General features: G+C 34.0%; 1 protein-coding gene across 3 annotated transcripts in view; it reads left to right on the top strand.

The window, feature by feature from the left end:
* Window positions 1-16,970, top strand: part of jigr1 (jing interacting gene regulatory 1) — an 86,626-nt gene extending 69,656 nt beyond the window's left edge. For all 3 annotated transcript variants that reach the window (XM_067779494.1, XM_067779488.1, XM_067779487.1), the window contains 3 exons: window positions 9,897-10,142; window positions 15,523-15,970; window positions 16,031-16,970. In XM_067779494.1, the coding sequence (XP_067635595.1) occupies window positions 9,941-10,142; window positions 15,523-15,970; window positions 16,031-16,712 (1,332 nt within the window). In that variant the 5' untranslated portion in view covers window positions 9,897-9,940 and the 3' untranslated portion in view covers window positions 16,713-16,970. The remainder of the gene's footprint in view (window positions 1-9,896; window positions 10,143-15,522; window positions 15,971-16,030) is intronic.
* The last annotated feature ends 2,642 nt before the right edge of the window (window positions 16,971-19,612 follow it).

The raw sequence follows: 19,612 nt of genomic DNA, 5'->3' as shown, positions 1-19,612 counted from the left end.
TAACATGTATTATAACGCGTGGAATATCATGAAATTAAATAATTCACAATAGATACATACATGTATGTATGAAAGTGTGTAGATAAATAGAGGGGGATATGCCGTGTGGCGCGCAGTAAAAAGAAAGATAACATGGATTTTTCAGTTATGTGCGGTAATAGGCAGAAGAGTGTTTAGTGCGGCAAGCAACGGAGTCGTCTGTATATTATAAATATGTTTGGATGTATGTACATACATACAATATACTAACGCATGTGGATTTAAATATATGTATATGAATGTACATTCATATGTTTGCATAATATTTGCAAAGTAAATTTACTATAATTTAAGCGTTTTTATTATAAAACTTTTTATTGCTTCTTGCTCTTTTATTATATCAAAATACGCTTTCGCCCGCCCCTCGGCCCGGCATGCTTTTTGCTTTTGCTTTGTCCTCCGGCATCGTTTTAATCTTTGTAGTAAATGCAACAGCGTCATCACCATTTCAAATTCTAATCAATTTATTTTATTTTCAGTTCAAAGTTTTATACAGTTTTCATATTTTCGGTTTAACTTAAAATTAATCATAAAAAATGTGTTAAATTTTTTTATTCTATAACTTATGGCATGGTGAAAAAAATTGTTCTTTGCGCAGTACAGCCCGAATTGTAAAAGAAATGAGAGACTTCGTCATACAAAAGCGCCTACACATTCAAAGAAGAAATGTTAGCTTCTTCAAGTTAAGGTAGTATGTGAGAGCATACGTTTTGGCATCGTTAATTCAATATTAATTGGCAAGTGCTGCCAGATTCTCTGTGGCTTTCATCTTATAAACAAAAAATACAATACACCGTTTTGTATTTTGAACTGCAATGTATCTATTAGATTTTGCTGATATTCTTCATTTTGGAAAAGCTTTCTTTCCCAACGAATGTCTACTTGAACAAAAACAAAATGTTTCATTATTTAAAAGCAATTTTTTTCGCTCCAATTTCCCTTTTAAACATTAATTTAGATTTTAGAATTGGTTCAACAAGAATTTAAGTTTATAAATTTTGTCACGCCTCCAAAGCGCGGTATTCAACACACCAGAAAACGAATAGTAATAAAAATACATATCGCTCGTTTTATTATAAACAAAAGTAATCTAAAATTTAAATTTTTAGAGAAAACGAAAATTAAATTAATTTTTCTGTGGCCCACTTGCAGAACAACAAGTTATCTTTTCAATGCAGGGTAAACCCGAACATTATATACTTTGCGTTAGCTTCAATTGTACATTTCATTTCAGATAAATTACTTTTCTACATACCACGTGGCACCGCCCTTTAAAAAAAAATGTCTCCCCATTTCCTCTTACAATAAAACTGGATAAGTAAAATATCATTGATTCAAAACTATTTTTTTGCTAAGTTACAGCTTATTATTCTAGTCTACGACCCTTTTAAACTTGTTTTATATCTAAGTTGCCGTGGTCTTCAACCGATCCCGTCCATTTTTACTAGAAATATTTTCTGCCATAAGAAAAATATGTGTACATAATTTCACAACTTTCTTCGAGTTATGGCTCCCGAAACATAGAAAATTTCTTAGTCATAAAGGGTGATGCCACGCCCATTTTATTATAATGTTATAATTAAATTTAGAAAGTAAAATTCTATGTACTCAAATCTCTTTTTCGCTAAGATACAGCTTATTATTTTCGTCTACGACCCTTTTAAAAATCTTTTATATAAAAGTGGGCGTGGTCTTTAACCGATCTCATAAATTTTTTTTAGAAATATTTCCTGCTATAGGGAAAATCTATGTACCCAATTTTATTACGATCCGTTAATTCGAGTTATGGCTCCTGAAACATAGAAACTTGCTTAGTCATAAAAGGGGTGGTGCCACGCCCATTTTTTTAAATTTAAAGTTTTTCCTATTTATTTTTATAAATCCACTTGGGAAATGAAATACATTTGATATAAAGCTCTTTTTTGCAAAGATATAGCTTATTTTATTCGTCCACGACACTTTTAAAAATCTTTTATATAAAAGTGGGCGTGGTCCTTAACCGATTTCGTAAATTTTTCTCCAAAGCATTCCTTATAGTACAGGCAACTCTGCCGAATTTTGTTACGATAAGTTTAACGGTTTTTGATTTATGATTAATAATATTTGTAAAATTGATTTTATCACAAGTGGGCGGTGCCACGCCCATTTTAAACATTTTACTAAATAATCAGGTTTTTGTGTTTTCCAAAATGTTATATATATATAAATTGGGCGTGGTTATCATCCGATTACGCTCATTTTCAATATCAATCTATTCTGTGTCCAGATAAGCTGGCGTACCAAATTTATCATGTTAACGGGACGGACATGGCTCAATCACATTTTTTTCGATACTGATGGTTTTGATATATGGAAGTCTATATCTATCTCAATTCCTTTATACCTGTACAACCAACCGTTATCCAATCAAAGTTAATATACTCTGTGTACAAAGCACGCTGAGTAAAAAAATGGGTCAAGAATTTATGAGTCTAGCTCCCCAAGTCACGATAAAAATATAATTTTTTCTTTGCACAAGTGGTCCTGAGGTTTTTAAATATATTTTTCGATGACGGTTCATAAAACACGATCTGAGTTGTTAAGGGATGCATTCCATTTGGAATAGTTATTCCTTTGAGTACAGCCCCAGAAGATTGCAATGCTTTTTTGTTAGTCCGCAATAAGGAATAAAAAAAAAAAAATTTTTCATTCTTCCTTTTTGCATTCCGGACTCATTATTCCTTTTTTTATTACTTGCAGGAATGTATTTCGCAATTCTTTGCATTCGTTTGTATGACTTAAACTACACTTTTTTATCTTTGTCTTGTTTAATGATATAATTGTTTTTATTATTTCAATAAATTTAAAAAAAATACTAAATTTCATTCACATGTTTGTTTGTAGTAGAACATATATTAAAGCTCAGTTTTTTTCAAATATCTTAACTAGGCACTTATAAAAGGCCGGGATAATTTGAGAAGTATTTCAAACTTATATGCTTGCTTTTTTTTCAACGATAATTCTATAGTACCAACAACTACAGTCGAATGCCCTTTTTGAAAACCAAAAGTGTTAGTCCAGAAATTGAAATGTACGGATTGCAGGAGCAGGTATCACTTTCTGACATGCTTTTCATTCTAGAGGAAAACATCTAAATTTAGTAGGTAGAATTTCTATTTTGGAATAGTGCCTAGAATCTTTGTCTGGACTGGACCATAAATTAGCTCTGTATAATTTTTTTACTCTGGGAATGGCCATGGCGGCCGTTGTTCATCCGAATGCGTTCTGCAAAAGAAAGCTAAAGATAAAACTATTTAAATTTAACTAAATGGCAACACCACACTCGACTACGGCTTTGTGCGGTAAAAACCGCATAACAAAAAAAAAAATAAAAGAAGAGAGTATACTCATCGAGCGTGTGTATGTAAAAAGAGAGCATCGGTTTTAATTTGTCACGAAGCGTAGCATGGTGTTGGTGGCTTCGCCCCTGGCGATGTTGCTGTTGCTGCTGCTGCTGCTGCTGCTGCTGCTGCTGCTGCTGTCTCTTGTTCGCTATTGACTTATAAAATTTAATTTTATTCGGAAATAAAATAATTAAATATTCTCTTGTTGATTGTAAAGTTTAACACTGTTTCGATTTTTCCAAATTTGCATAGTTTTTAAGCTACATATGTATATGTAGATATTTATATACATACACACATAGCCACATACAAAAACAATATATGTAAACCATTTCACATTAAATATTTTTGAAAATTTTTAGATGTATGTGTGTATATCTGCATGTACCTAAAACATTATCTACTTATGTATATACATATGTCATTTCGATACCTATTATCTTGAAATAAAATGAATAAATATTTAAATAAAATCGCGGAACAAGAGAAAAAGTAATAACAAATTGAAGAAAAATAAACAAAACGCATTGCGATAAATAAAAACTAAAATACATAAACAAAACCCAAGCACCAACTTACAGCTTAAAATGGGCTGCACGACACATTTTAGTTATAAAAAGAAAATATTTTAACTTGAAATATTCTTTGTCAATGTTTCAGTGAATTTCACAAATTTGCGCTAGTTTTACGTGAATGCGCACTATACACTTACTAGCATATGTATGTATGTTTGTATAAACGTTAGGGTGTCCTCAAAAAAAATATAAAAAAATATTTATTTTATCATTAGCTGCATTTCGTTGCTAACTATTACAATTAAAACACTAGCTAGCTTACCGAATTGCATGGAAAGCAACAATAAAAAGTAATCGAGTTGAGTTGGCTAACCGGTTTCAACTGAAACCGCTTAGGTAATTGTCGACCTGATTGATAGTGTTGTATAGTGTTGCATATTCAAAAATAGGGCACTATTGTGAACGAGCGAATGAAATGAACATACGAATGTACAGATAAACAAAAATAACAGCGTGGGGGCAGGGTGACATACATACAAACAAACACGCGCATTTCATGTATTTTGTTTTTGTAATTCTCTGGTTGAGTGTCAAAAACATACTGCGCTAGAAGTAGAAATGTCAAAGCAGCTAAAAAAACCATCTGTATGGTTTTGCCATAATGAAACTTTTAGCTAGTTGAAGCGTTTTTTTCAAGCTCGCTTGCAAAAAAAAAAACACCTAGTGTTGCATATTCAAAAATAGAGAACTATTGTGAACGAGCGAATGAAATGAGCATACGAATGTGCAGATAAACAAAAATAACAAAATAACAGCGTGGCGGCAGAGTGACATACATACAAACAAACACACGCATTTAATGTATTTTGTTTTTGTAATTCTCTGGTTGAGTGTCAAAAACATACTGCGCTAGAATTAGAAATGTCATAGCAGCTGAAAAAAGTAACAATTAGCTGATAAACTTCCACCATCTGTATGGTTTTGCCATAATGAAACTGTTTAGCTAGTTGAAGCGTTTTTTTCAAGCTAGCTTGCAAAAAAAAAGCAACTATTAAAGGGCGATGTCCACATCATAAGAAAACACTAAGGAAAAGTTTCGCATATGTTCCTTGAAAAATAGTAGTAGCATACAATGTGGCAGCACGGTGAATGCAAACATAAATAATAGGGTGGGTCGATTTGTATGGACGAAAGTTAACCGATATCGCGCCATCGATTTTTCGATAGGATTTGGGGTCAGGAAAAAAAAGTTCCACTACGCATGGTAGGTAGGTTGAACTGGCCGGTCCATGAGGACCTCACATAGACTGATTGAGTCCGTAGTGTTACCAGAAGTTTGTTTTAACGACCAAACTGAAAAACCCTATCAAAAACCAGGACCTATGTTATAAAATAACTCCGTCCTCTTGGCAAATACTAGAAGATTCCTAGGAGTTAAGCCACTTGCTGCTTCTAGATCTGACAGCTGTATAGCTCCTAATAGCTGGAGTCTTAGCCTGGCAAGTGCAGGGCACGAGCACAGAAAAAAAAATTATATTTTTAGCGGACATTTTTGGGTCGGACGGGGTATACATATGACATTTTTTTTTTAATAGGTCATGAAAAAAAACTTAAGAATTAAAGTCGAAAAAAATCAAATTTCGCAGGCTTGAAAATTGTTTTTTTGGGTATGCGTAGTGGAACGTGCTCGATCGATCTTTTTAAATTAACATAATCAAATTGAAATCGCATTAAACTCGCAAAAACTAAATTTTTTCTAAACTGCAACTATTATTTATTACTTTTTTTCGGTTAGCGTGCTTCATTGTACCTGCAGTACTCGAGTACATGCGCACAGTATCGATGTATCGACGACTCATGTCGTCAAGTAACGCCCCTGTATTTTTACTTCCTTTATATTAGTTTCGTTTGATGTTTTTCCGCCAATTTCCATACAAAATTGGAGACTCTTGCAATTCATTTTTAAGCAACATCGCGGAGAGATAGAGTTTTGAAACTGTGAACACACATCGTTACTCCCGGTGATAATTAAACGTGAAGGAAAACCACGTTGTTCTAGAAAACGTTCGAATTTCGAAATTTTGCTTTCGAGTTTTAAGGAACATCCGATAACTCATTGATCTGAAACTTTGAACGAAGATTTGGCCTCTATTAGGTTGTAATATTTAGGATACAAGAGTTTCTAAATGGGACAGGGATCGAGATATTTAGAAAGTCCGAATCTTGCGATCGCTATTTGCGTAAATTCCCATAGAGCTAGATTCTTGAAACTAAAAACATAAAATAAATAAATGTAAGGCGCGATAACCTCCGAAGAGATCTAAGGCCGAGCTTCTCTTCCAATTTGCGTCGTGCTCCTCTTGATTTGTCCCTACAAATTGGCCGGACGGGACCTACATGTTTTATGCCGACTCCGAACGGCATCTGCAAGGCAGATGAGTTTTCACTGAGAGCTTTTCATGGCAGAAATACACCCGGAGCGCTTGCCAGACACTGCCGAGGGACGACCCCGCTTAGAAAAATTTTCTTCTAATTGAAAAATCTTATTTCTAAAATTTCGATGTTGCTTTGGCCTGGAGTTGAACCCAGGGCATACGGTGTGATAGGCGGAGCACGCTACCATCACACCACGGTGGCCGCCGTAAATAAAACATAAAACGAAGACAATGCAACATGAGGGAAAAATTTTGTTTTTGACGATTCGCCTTAGATTTTAAGCTTTGCAACATTTGTCAATTTTGAGTACCCAATTCAGTAAAATATGTAAGTATAGCATTCAATTTCATGTTTTCTACTATCGTGTGCTTTCCCCTCGATGCTTTATATTCGTATCGATTACGTTCCTCGATCCTCGAGTACCAGGTAGGTGGTATCGGAGGAACACTATACTTATATAACCCATTCAGAATTAGCATGTTTTTAACATTTATATAGTCATGTTTTAATATCTAATATATATAATTTTTTTAAGTCAGAAAAAAAAATCGAAAATTGTTTTTGACTCTTCAAAAACATTTAAAACCCAGTTTCAAAGTATAATTTCTCGGGGGAAAAATTTGTAATTGAAAGAATTTATGTCATTGGTTGAAACTTGTATTATTTGAGTGGGTTATTTTTGTATGAATTTGGGTATATAACATTTAGGGTGGGTTTAGACACTGTCCGATATTCGTATTACAGGAACATGAATGATGTATGCACATCATATCAATTTGATGATTTTGATGATATATATTAATAGTCCCTTGAGTACTAGCAGTACTTCATACTTGAAATTAATTATACAAAAATATCTGCAATACATACGCATGCAAATACTTTATTCACCAACAGGGTGGCGCGAAACTAAAATCGCGACATCAATATTGTATTTTCATCATTACTTGAGGGTGGAATATGTTTTGTAAGCTACAATAACATAAAACTTTGAAACGAAATGGTGTACGCTGGCGAGTAAAACGAAAAAGTAGCAAATGTTTTTTTTTGCTTAAAAAAAACTTTAATGAACTGTTTAAAAAAAAAATTTAAATCAATTGCAAAAGAAATGTTTGCAATCTCAAAAATATTTCAAAAATTCGAGAAGTAGAATTTTGACTTACGATCATTGTAAACCTGACCAAGTAGCGCAACTAACAGCTAATCGCCCAAAATTAGCACACACACAAACATCACTAATGGCCATATTACGAAAATCTTTAAAGAAATTCAAGTTAAATTTTTAAACAGACATAAACTGTGATAGTTTTGGAAAATATAGCATTTAGGACACCTTATTTGCAGTAATTAAGAGAAAATATTTGCTTATATTCAGGTATTTAGTTTAGTTGGAGGCCACCGTGGTGTGATGGTAGCGTGCTCCGCCTACGACAACGAATGCCCTGGGTTGACACCCCGGGCAAAGCAACATCGTAATTTTAGAAATAAGTGTATAGTGTATTTCTGCCATGAAAAGCTCTCAGTGAAAACTCATCTGCCTCGCAGATGCCGTTCGGAGTCGCCATAAAACAAGTAGGTGCCGTCCCGCCAATTTGTAGGAAAAATTAAAAAGGAGCACCACGCAAATTGGAAGAGAAGCTCGGCCTAAAATCTGTTGTTGTTGTTGTTGTTGTAGCACTGCTTCGCCCCACCCAATAGGTGCGACCGATCACAAATTGTCATCGATATCCTCTAACGGGAGTCCAAGGAAACTTGCTGTTTCAACAGGGGTGGACCATAATGAAAGGGGCGTTAGAGCCGTTGGTTCCACATTACAATTAAAGAGATAGTTGGTGTCATGTGGGCACACATTGCAAGCGGGGCATACATTTTGTATGTCGGGGTTAATTCTGGATAGGTAAGAGTTTAGCCTGTTACAGTATCCAGAACGAAGTTGAGCAAGAGTGACTAGAGTGAGACAGCCCGTGGCAGCGGTATTTTGGCAGGCCTGTAGCTTCTTCCAGTGAGTAGTTTTTAGACTTGGCGACCATATAGAGGACGCGTAGCATGCAATCGGCTGGTCAATTGCTTTGTATGTGGTAATGAGCGTTTCTTTGTCTTGTCCCCAAGTACTGCCAGCAAGGGATTTGGGGATTTTATTACGGCTCTGGATTTTTGGTACAATTGCGGCTGCTTGCTCACCAAAATGTAGATCCTGATCAAACGTCACACCCAAGATTTTGGGGTGTAGGACAGTCGGTAGCGTAGTGCCATCGACGTGGATGTTCAAAATGGTCGACATTTGGCACGTCCATGTTGTAAATAAGGTCGCGGAGGATTTAGTCGGTGATAATGCCAGGTTTCGCGAGGCGAAAAAACCGGAGAGATCAGGGCCTAAAATCTCTTCGGAGGTTATCGCGCCTTACATTTTTTGTTTGTTTTTTAGTTATTTAACATTTATCTTTGATATTGATACAAAGATTGAAGGTATAATGATGCAAAGCAACTCTTCTGTTCTTCATTCCACCCCATTCGACTGCCTTTCACTCTATTCGCAACATAACCTCAATTTATGTTGCCAAACTATTTAGTTTGCTTTGCAGTTTAATAAATTATAGTTGGCAGGTGCGAAATTTGAAGACTATAAAAATTAGCATTGGTTTTTAACAATTTGTTTTTTTTTTTGGAAATGCGTCTTATATTTTATGCCATATATTTTATTAGCTATTTTTTTTAATTTTGTTAGGGAATAAAAACTTCAATGAATTCTTCAATTCAAAACGTTTTCGAAAATTTTTAAAGTTTTCAACCATAGTCATAACAATTTTGTTTTAATATTGAAAGAACATCTGAAACCCCCTTCTAAGAGAAAATTGTCAAAAATCATTGCGAATTTGGAGAGGCATATTCCCCAGCCTAAAAAATTTGTTTAGCTACAAAAATAAAAATTTTACTAATTGCTACAAACTTCGAAGTTTTAAATTTTATTTAAAATACGCTTTAAAATTGTTTTACACAGTTTCCGTTGCAATAATTATAATTTGTTTTTTTTTAATAAAGGAACAATAAAAAAATAATTTATAATATTTGGCATTAACGTTTGCTGCAATTTTCTTACACGCTGGTGTACTGATTCAAATATCTTATAACAGCACAATGCATTCGACATCTCAAAATGTTTAGAAAGTAAAATATTTAGGCCTATCCGTCATAAATTAATGTATGCGTACATAACTTAGCATAACTTAACCTTACTCACGTTATGATATATCATGTGTTGTGATAGTTCATGTTATGTTATGTTCTACTATTACTATAAGCTAAGTTATTTTATGTTGTATTTTGTCAGGCTATGAGTCCCTTTTTATGTTATATTTTAGGCCATTTATGTCTGCTCATGTTATATAATGTTATTCTATGCGATCTTATGCTATGTTATGTTGTTAAACGTATGTATTAGTATAATTAAAGTAATAATTACTAATTAAGTAATATTTATTTATATTTATACAATACTAAAAATAATAATAAATACTCTTTGTAGCATCAACAAATAATCCAATCGATATTTCAAATTCTACATCCACTATGAACGACTATGTAAGCTATGAACAGCCACCACCACCGAAACGCGGTCGTGCCTATGCACCAATGGGTGAATTTGATTTGAGTTTGATACGTGAATTTCGTGCTTGTTCAGCACTTTATGATCGTAGTTCGGAAAGTTTCAGAGATAAACTTTATACGTCACATCAATGGAAGGAGATTTCAAATAAATTGGGTTATGATGGTAAGTTGTATAAATTATTTCTTTTTTTTTTTTTTTTAATAGTTTTACCAATTTGTAGTAGTTAGGTGAATCCATTAAGAGCTACGCAAATGTGCGGTTTCTCTGGAAATGAAATGCGTAATCTCTCATTTCATACAAAAAAAATTAACAAAAGAAAAGAAAAGTAATGGTTATTTTATACATAGGTTTAATGATATAATAATGGAACTCAATATACCATACAAAATACAAATTCTTACTTTTGTATATCACTTATCGCTCTATTGAATGCCTAATGGAGTCAAACATCTAGTCGGTTTTGATCGGTGTTCGTTAATGAAGCAAGTGGCCATGTGTAAAAAGGAAAAATGTATTATTTCATTAAACAAAACTTTGATGCCGTTAATTTTCTGTGTGAAATTGGGCAGTTTTTTAATTATTTTTGTTTTCGTTGCGGGGCTATATTAATAAAAAACTTATCAAAAAAGTAAAAATAGTTTTATTAATAAAAAAAATAAAAAAATTGTCAATAATTAATTTATTAAAATAATCGTTGCTTTATATAAATATTGTTTTTAATAATTAAATTTTTTTTATTATTTGACTATTTAAATTATTTTATTGTTTTTTTTTTCTTCCTACTTTAGCATAATTTTGAATTTTTATTAATGACTATTTTGTATTGACGTAGTTATAAGTTGCGCGGATGCCTAACAAAAAAAATAAAAAAAAAAATAAATAAACAAATTAATTTTAGTTATAACAAAAAAAAAATAAAATAGAAATAAATAAGCAAATTAATTTTAGTTATTTGCTTATTTATTTCTATTTTATTATTTTTTTTGTTAGGTATCCCCACAACTTATGAATAAGTCATTATCAAATTGTTAGTACTAAAAATGACTAAAATGACTAAAATAATCATTGATTTGGATTACGTATTTGCATAAAATTTATTATCCGTCCGTCTGTCCGTTAACACGATAACTTCAGAAAATATTGAGATATCTTCACCAAATTTGGCACACGAGCTTATCTGGACCCAGAATAGATTGGTAATTAAAATGAGCGAAATCGGATGATAACCACGCCGGAAAACACAAAAAATCTGATTACTTCGCAAATAATACACCTAGAATGTTGAAATTTGACGTGTGGACTGATATTGAGACTCTTGATAAAAATTTGAAAAATGTGTTTAAAATGGGCGTGGCACCGCCCACTTGTGATAAAATCAATTTGACAAATATTATTTATCATAAATCAAAAACCGTTAAACCTATTGTAACAAAATTCGGCAGAGAGGTTGCCTTTACTATAGGGAATGCTTTGTAGAAAAATTAACGAAATTGGTTAAGGACCACGCCCACTTTTATATAAAAGATTTTTAAAGGCGTCGTGGGCGAATAAAATAAGCTATATCTTTGCACAAAAGAGCTTTATATCAATAGAATTTTACTTTCTAAATTGAATTATAACATTAAATTGGAAAACACTAAAATTTTTGAAAATGGGTGTGGCACCGCCCCTTTTATGACTAAGCAATTTTCTATGTTCCGGGAGCCATAACTCGAGAAGAATTAGTTCAGAATAGAACCATATGTATGTATATGTATTATTGCGCAGCCTTGTAACACTATTAAGCACACAAAACAAACAATAACAGCATTTCAAGTGTAAAGCTGGGTATGTAATGTTCGGTTTCACCCGAACTTAGACTTTCTTACTTGTTTTTTTTAGGATAGACACGCAACTAAAACATAAGTTATTAACAAATAGTCAAAAGCAAAAATCATTCTAGCTAACAATAATCAAATAATTACGAATAATCAAAGGACTAAAAATTATCAAATTACTAAAGTTACTGCTTTTAATAGCCAGTTATTATTAGTAGTTATTAATTTGACAAGTTTTTATAAATAATCTATCGATTTTAATTATTCGACTATTTTTGTTTGTTAATTTTTTACGAATTTCATTAATGGCTAACAAAAATGATTCCTTCAGAATACTTTATTCATTTATAAATTTTCCTTTTTAATACTTTTATTTATTGTTTGCCTTATGCCTTAAATTAATTGAAGAATAAAAGCTTAATTATGCATATTAATAACAATTAAATAATACTTAAAACCGAATAGCAGAGAAAGAGTCACAAAAACCACACCTGCACAAAAAAATCAAAACGTAGCCAACGGAAAGGTTTACGCGTAACACATTTCAATGTATTTGCCATATGATTTTGATTTTTATATGCGAAAATCAGCAAAAAAAAGTTTCATAATAATAATAAAGCTTTACTCTAAAATAATAAAATGAGAAACAATAAAAAAATGTACATATCTCAAATATGATTTGTAAACAAACATTGGCCAATTGCCGCATAGTAGAACGAAGAGCCACGTGAATCGCTTCTGCTCGCAAAATTGTTTATACCAAAGCTGCTTACATTTATATATTTATAGTTAGGCCTTTTGTAGAGTTTATGAGTTACATTTTAATGATAAGCATTATGTATTCACATAGTATTGTTGTATGTATAAAATAATAGGTGGAGTGGTGGATTTAGGCAGTTGTTAGCATATACATAGTAGTTTACCGTTATGTTGGTTTGTTTTTAAACAGCTGTATTTTCCGTAGTATTTTCATTCAGTAATTTTTTGTTTGTTTTGAACCACCAGTTGCACATGTCTCCACAGCAAAATGTGCGAGTCCAGTTGATTTGCAACGAAATCAGCATAGAGCGGCACGCCGTAGGACGGGGTACTATTGCAGCATAAATAAAAATTTTGGAACAGGTCGGTTTCTGCTGCACATCCAGGAATAAGTCTTCTTAATATTAAACCAGGCAATAAGCTACATGCGTGTAAAAATGCTACAAATATATCTGTTATTTTACTGTAAAACAAAAACAAAACGCCTGTACGCTAATTCGTTAGTACGGTCCCAAGGTAGTGCACTAATGCACTTTCATACTAAAGGCGGCGGCACAATGACATTTTTCATATAGATGCGTTTAACACAAGCTTATGCATTCCAATAACATCGCCACAATCAACCAAGATGTTGCGTTTGTAAATATGAAGGCACTTCAGACTTGGCAATTGTAGTTTATTACGCCTTGCTTTCGCTCATTCTCCCGTTCTCCATAAAAATACGTCTACTCATAATGCATAAGCTTGTGTTAAACTCATCTATATGAAAAACTACTTATGCAGTTTTCAAGTTGAAGCATTGGAAATTTATCAAAGAGTGGAAAAAAAAATTCACTTGCAAAACGTGAAAGGTCTCATAGGCAAAGCAAATGTCGAATTCTTCTTATACTTTACATGGAGCAAAAGTTGAAGATTTCCAACTTTTGGATGTCATATAGCGCTAGTGTCGCACGATCGGCCGTTCTCCATGCACAAGATTGCGTTGAACGCATCTATATGAAAAAGTTGATTGTGACGCGGTCATAATGCTAATTTACAGCAATACGCTTACGCGCTTATGCGATGTTACGCTCTTACGCTTTACCGCTACAACACTTTTACGCCAACCCGCTACTACGCTAATACCTGTTCAAGTTTGTACGCTGTGATAAATATATTCTGCAGCCTGTCAGATCACTGTAGTCTTGCATACAGAAATTGTAGCAGAAGTTCTAGAAAAAGCATCATTAAGGTGCAGTCGAGTCAATAATACAGTGTGATCCAAATTTGTGTTTCAAAACATAGCACATGTGCTACTGGGGCCAAGTCGAACAAAAAAATATTAAATAAACTCTGTTGAGTTTCATACAACCTATTGAGGTGAGAAATCACTGCTCAAAGCTCTCATTACTTGAGGTGTACTAACGGGTCACGTATTCTGTAACAGCAAATGAAGGAAAAGCGGACACAGTTGAGCCCGTTCTGTGTTCGTTGGTGTTGTTGTTGTAGCGATAAGGTTACTCCCCGAAGGCTTTGTGGAGTGTGATGGTCCTTTGCCGGATACAGATCCGGTACGCTCCGGTAACACAGCACCATTAAGGTGCTAGCCCGACCATCTCGGGAACGATGTATATTGCCACATTAAACCTTGAGGCCATCCCTCCCTCCCCTCCCCCAAGTTCCACGAGGAGCTTGGGGATGCCAGAGTCTCGCCTGTTAGTGAAACAGGATTCGCCACGGATAGGTGAGGTTGACAATTGGGTTTGGAGAAGCTATATATTGCGGTGGCAACCTGAAAGGGTTGCGCTACACAGCCCCTTGAATCTGGTATTTTAGTCGTCTCTTACGACAGGCATACCTGGTATATTCTGACCCCCTAACCCGCTGGGGTGTCTACGTTTGTGCGTTCAAAGCTGCAGCTACTACGGACGGCAGAGTAGTTAGGCCTAGAAGCTGCAATTAAGCTGACACAGTCATTTTATAATATAAGCCCTTAAGTGCTGTTACCTGATCGCCAAACAAATTTTGGTAACGCTATGGACACATTCAATCTATGTAGGTATTTGACCTAACCTACACAAACGCTATTACGCCGATATGTCGAGAGCGTTACTAGAACCAAAAATTCCCCAAAAGGAGATGCCAAGTTTCTACTCGTTACATCTGAAGGACTGTTAAGTAAAAGCTGTTTAAAGGCCCTGGAAAACTTACCATATCCATATAAAACAGCTAAAGCAACCAACCTTATGGAAATTAATGTAGTTCGTGACTTCTTAGTTATGCAGTTTGTTATTAAATTATGGCGTTTTTCTTCTTTTTATGAAATTATCACGTTTTTTAGGATAAGGCACCAATAAGTGATGCCAATAAATAAGTACGAGCCGGACCCGTGCGCATCTTGCGCACCCAATATAAAAATCTCTTATCAAATATCAACAGAAATCAGCTGTTTTATCAATCAGTTGAAACTTACGCTGCCATCTAGCGTATGATAGCAACTGCCGGTAATGCAGTGTATAAATATTCAAAAATAGTGCCATAGTACAAATAGATTTCTTTGTGTGCTCACAACTTTTATTTTTAACAAATTATTTAATTAAAATATAGCTAAACAAAAGCACTACGACCAAAATTGCCCAATGCTTAAATCTCCATCTTTACAACCAAAACTTTATTTATAGATTTGGATTCGTACATAAAAACAGCGATTAGAAATAATATACATATATGATCGCTATTACTAAGGCGTTATGACTATTCAACTTTGCCAGGGTATTAACGCGGCCTCAAATCGTCTCATTTCTATCACGTGTACAGTGATACACGAGTGATTTTATTTGTTATGCATATTCCAGCTTATCTCAAAATAATCCATATGAAATGAGTATTTCACGTTAAATATTTTCTCTAGGGCACTAACTACTACAAAATTTAACTAATGACTAGGTACTTGAATACTAATTTTTTGTTCTCTCTCTTTTTTACAGTTTCACTACTGAAAGACCGTATGTTGCAGCTTCGTAATCGATATAATCTAGAGAAGCGACGCGTTGAGCAATTGCGCGAAGAAAATCCTGGCCAACATGTTGATTCACCATGGCCACTATTTAATCATTTACATTTCCTCTCTGAGCATATACGACCACGTCGCTCTTATAGAAGCTTGATACCACGCCACTCATCTCACGCCAATGACAGCGGTGATGATGATGATGAACAAACGCCACAACCGCCAAGGCGAACCCAACCGCAACGTTATGCTGCAATTCGTAGGGTGCGTGACTCGCTTAGTGATGATAATGATGACGATAGCCCTGATAACGGTTGTACCATTATAAATAGCGCCGAAATGACACCTTTTGCCAATGGCATCTTAACCGTTAAAATGGAGGAGGTCGACGGCGAAAATGCTGCTAATGCTTCAGACATTGAATCGTAATAAACATACATATACTTTTAATGTTTCATTAATTTATTTTGTTCTTTACTTTTTAGTGGCAGCCAAAGTGGTAATGAAAACGCAAATAACCAACGCGCACATCCACTCAAATTGAGTGCCGCTTCCACATTGCTTACTAACCAAAAACATCAACCACATTCCATACCATTATTTAACAACAAATCTGCTCCTTTACCAACTATAGCCATGAAGACACGTTCATTGAAATATTCCGCATCATCAGCTGTTCCTGCACCACCGGCTGCAATCAAAATACGTCGCTTGGATACAATGCAAGAACGCTCAGTGGTAGCAGCGTCAGCTGCTGCTGGTGGTGGCGTACAATCATCACAACGACAGCGTACTAACATTCCAGATACAAATAGTCATTTTAATAATACTAATAATGACAACAATAGCAACAACACTAGAAGCATTGATCGTCAAAATCAGGATTGCACCAATCCGCCCTCACGTATGCCAGCTTATAATGTGCAAGTCAATCGTCGGTGTTTGACTAATTCTGAGCAAAAATATGCCGCATTTGGTGATTTCGTTACAGCATCGTTGTTGGAGTTGCCCGCATCACGTGCTCTACAATTAGTAGAAAAATTTACAACGGAGGTAGTGCGTGTCCTGTTAGATAGCAAAACAACGGAGAGTGTGCAGTCACAACTGCAAGCACAGCCGTTTTCGCATATGAATGGCGGTATTGGTGAAACCATTAATGGCGTTTAAATTTTTTTGATTTTACAAACAATATGTATGTCTATCCTTAACTATTTATTTTAATAACTATTTTTTAACAATTTCAATTATTCTTTAATGAATGGACTGTCAGTTTAATGTTACTCGTAGTTTATTTTAGTTTTTTCATGCAAGATAAATATATATATATAAAATGCATTTGAGCATACATCTCTGTAATATGTAAATTTTAACGCCTGTACGCTTGTAGTTTGCTGAATAAACTTTTCCGCTCGTACTTTTAAAAAATCTGTTAAATATTTATTTGTTCATGTACCGTAAAATTCCTCATAACCATACACTCCTTAAAAGCTCCGTCAAGAAGATTTTTGTTTGAGCATCCTGCGCTAACGGATGATTTGAGCGCATCAACAGCGCCATCTGACATGAAAAAGTAGCCAACTTCCAACGTTTGTTGCAAGCAAAGCATAAGAAGAAGAATTTGATATGTGTTATGGCTAAGAGAGCTTTCAGTATTTGCAAGTATAACAACTTTTCCCGCTCATTGGTACTTTTCTAATATTTTTCACAATTAAAACTGCATTTTAACAAATGAATAAGAGACAAAATATCTTCGCAAGAATCATATATATTCTGCCCTATTCTGCATTTCGACTTGGATTGGAATTTTTTCGATTTGGCAATTTTGGTATTCTGTGTTCCAATCTCTTTCGATCCAACTTCGAATCGTTCGATTTTGTGTATTCTGCATTTCGATCGTAGTTCCGTTTTTCTAAGTTGCAAATTTGTTGACGGAAAATATTTTATTTTTATTTTTTTTATTAATTTATAACAGAATTTCAACAAAAATGTAAATAAAACTTGTTAAGAAACGTAAAAGGCTTGATGATGACTGTTTTTTATATGTTTCCAGGTCAAAAACAACATGTCGATGTCGCACATTGGGGACGAACTTTTCAAAACCACCTACATATCACAAATATTCACCCCTATTCTGCATTTCGATTACGTTCCCGTTCTACGCTCCGCTTCAATCGAAGTTTGGTATTCTGCATTACGACGGAATTGTAAAGAGAAGAGGAAGAGCAAATGATTTTTCGAAATCAAAATAAATTAAAGAAAATTTGTAAAAAATACTGAAAAACGTTTATATTATATTATCCACGCCATTTTGTACAAAAAAAAAGCAATATAATATATTGCCGCAGTGTTATAACTTTTTGAGTGAAGTGCTTTCATAATTGTAAGTGTGTTTTTGTCGTTCTTTTGGCCAATTCCCTGCCGTGGCCACCAAGTTTTGTTAAAACGGATTCCTGCACGAATATAGTTGACATTTTCTGAATTTTAAGGATGCTAATTTCATTGCACTGCCCTAAAATACTTTATGAAGATTTATTTATTCTTTCCGCAAGGCTTGTTTACGTTTTCGCTTCACCTTCCTCTACTCCGGCAGCTTGCTTTGGCATGTATGTATCTGGACCCAACGAACAGACACAAATTATAGCTGTCTATTATAATGAAATCAATAGCCGCGGTATTATTTATGGAGTTGGAAAGCAACGCATACGAAAATTGCCAGGCGAGAATGGAAAGGCAAATATTGCGAGATTTGTGTAATCCATTTGAGATGAGTGACGAATTGCAAGAAATTGAACTTAAAATTGGTTTAGTTTAATGACTTATTTTCTTATTTAGGTTCATAAAAAACTTTCGACTTAACAAGGATGCTTTCAAGTATGTGTTAGATACTTTTGCGGCGCAAATACGTCCAAGGACTTCGACATCGACATGTTGTTTTTGACCTGGAAACATATAAAAAACAATCATCATCAAGCCTTCTACGTTTCTTAACAAGTTTTACTTACATTTTTGTTAAAATTCTGTTATAAATTAATAAAAAAATAAAAAGAAAATATTTTTCCGCCAACTAATTTGCAACTTAGAAAAACGGAACTACGATCGAAATGCAGAATACAAAAAATCGAACGATTCGAAGTTGGATCGAAAGAGATTTGAACACAGAATACCAAAATTGCCAAATCGAAAAAATTCCAATCCAAGTCGAAATGTAGAATAGGGCTGATTAACCGATTTTAATCATTTTTGTACAGAAATTTTTGTAATGGAATTCTGAATAGATACATCGCCCGATTTTTAAAATTAATTAGAAAAAAAATTAAAAAAAAAAAACAATTTTGTTCTTTAAAAAATTGTTTAAACAAATTAATTTTGCAAAACGAATGTCAACTAGCAATACCTACTATCTCTTAAAGTGTATATCATTCTCTTAAGTATTGAGCAAAAATTTTATGTCACGAAAGTGATACATAAATACATATTATAATATAAAGTTCTGCAAAGAATAGGCTATTTTGCAACAAATTGTTTAATAAACATATTAAATTGAAGAATCAAACGATGTTACGAAAATTTCTGTGTAAACATTGTTGCAATCGGTTGATTTTTCGAACCTGTAAGAGGTTTTGAATTAAATTAGTGCTTAATCCCCAATGTGTGTCGAAGTCCTTGGACGTATTTGCCCCGCAAATGTATCTAACCCATACTTGAAAGCATCCTTATTAAGTCGAAAGTTTTTTTTTTGAACCTAAATAAGAAAATAAGTCATTAAACTTTACCACTTTTAAGTTCAATTTCTTACAATTCGGCACTCATCTCAAATGGATTACACAAATCTCGCAATATTTTCCTTTCCATTCTCGCCTGGCCATTTTCGTATGCGTTGCTTTCCAACTCCACAAACATTGCCGCGGCTATTGATTCCATTATAATAGACAGCTATAACTTGTCTGTTCGTTGGGTCCAGTTATATGCCAAAGCAAGCTGCCGGAGTAGAGGAAGATGAAGCGAAAACGTAAACAATCCTTGCGGAAAGGATTAATAAATCTTTATAAAGTATTTTAGGCCAGTGA

The sequence above is a fragment of the Eurosta solidaginis genome, chromosome 1 (assembly GCF_040869045.1).
Source record: "Eurosta solidaginis isolate ZX-2024a chromosome 1, ASM4086904v1, whole genome shotgun sequence".
NCBI classification, from domain to species: domain Eukaryota; kingdom Metazoa; phylum Arthropoda; class Insecta; order Diptera; family Tephritidae; genus Eurosta; species Eurosta solidaginis.
The sequence above is the reverse complement of the archived record's forward strand: the minus strand, read 5'-3'. Positions and strand labels throughout refer to the sequence as shown.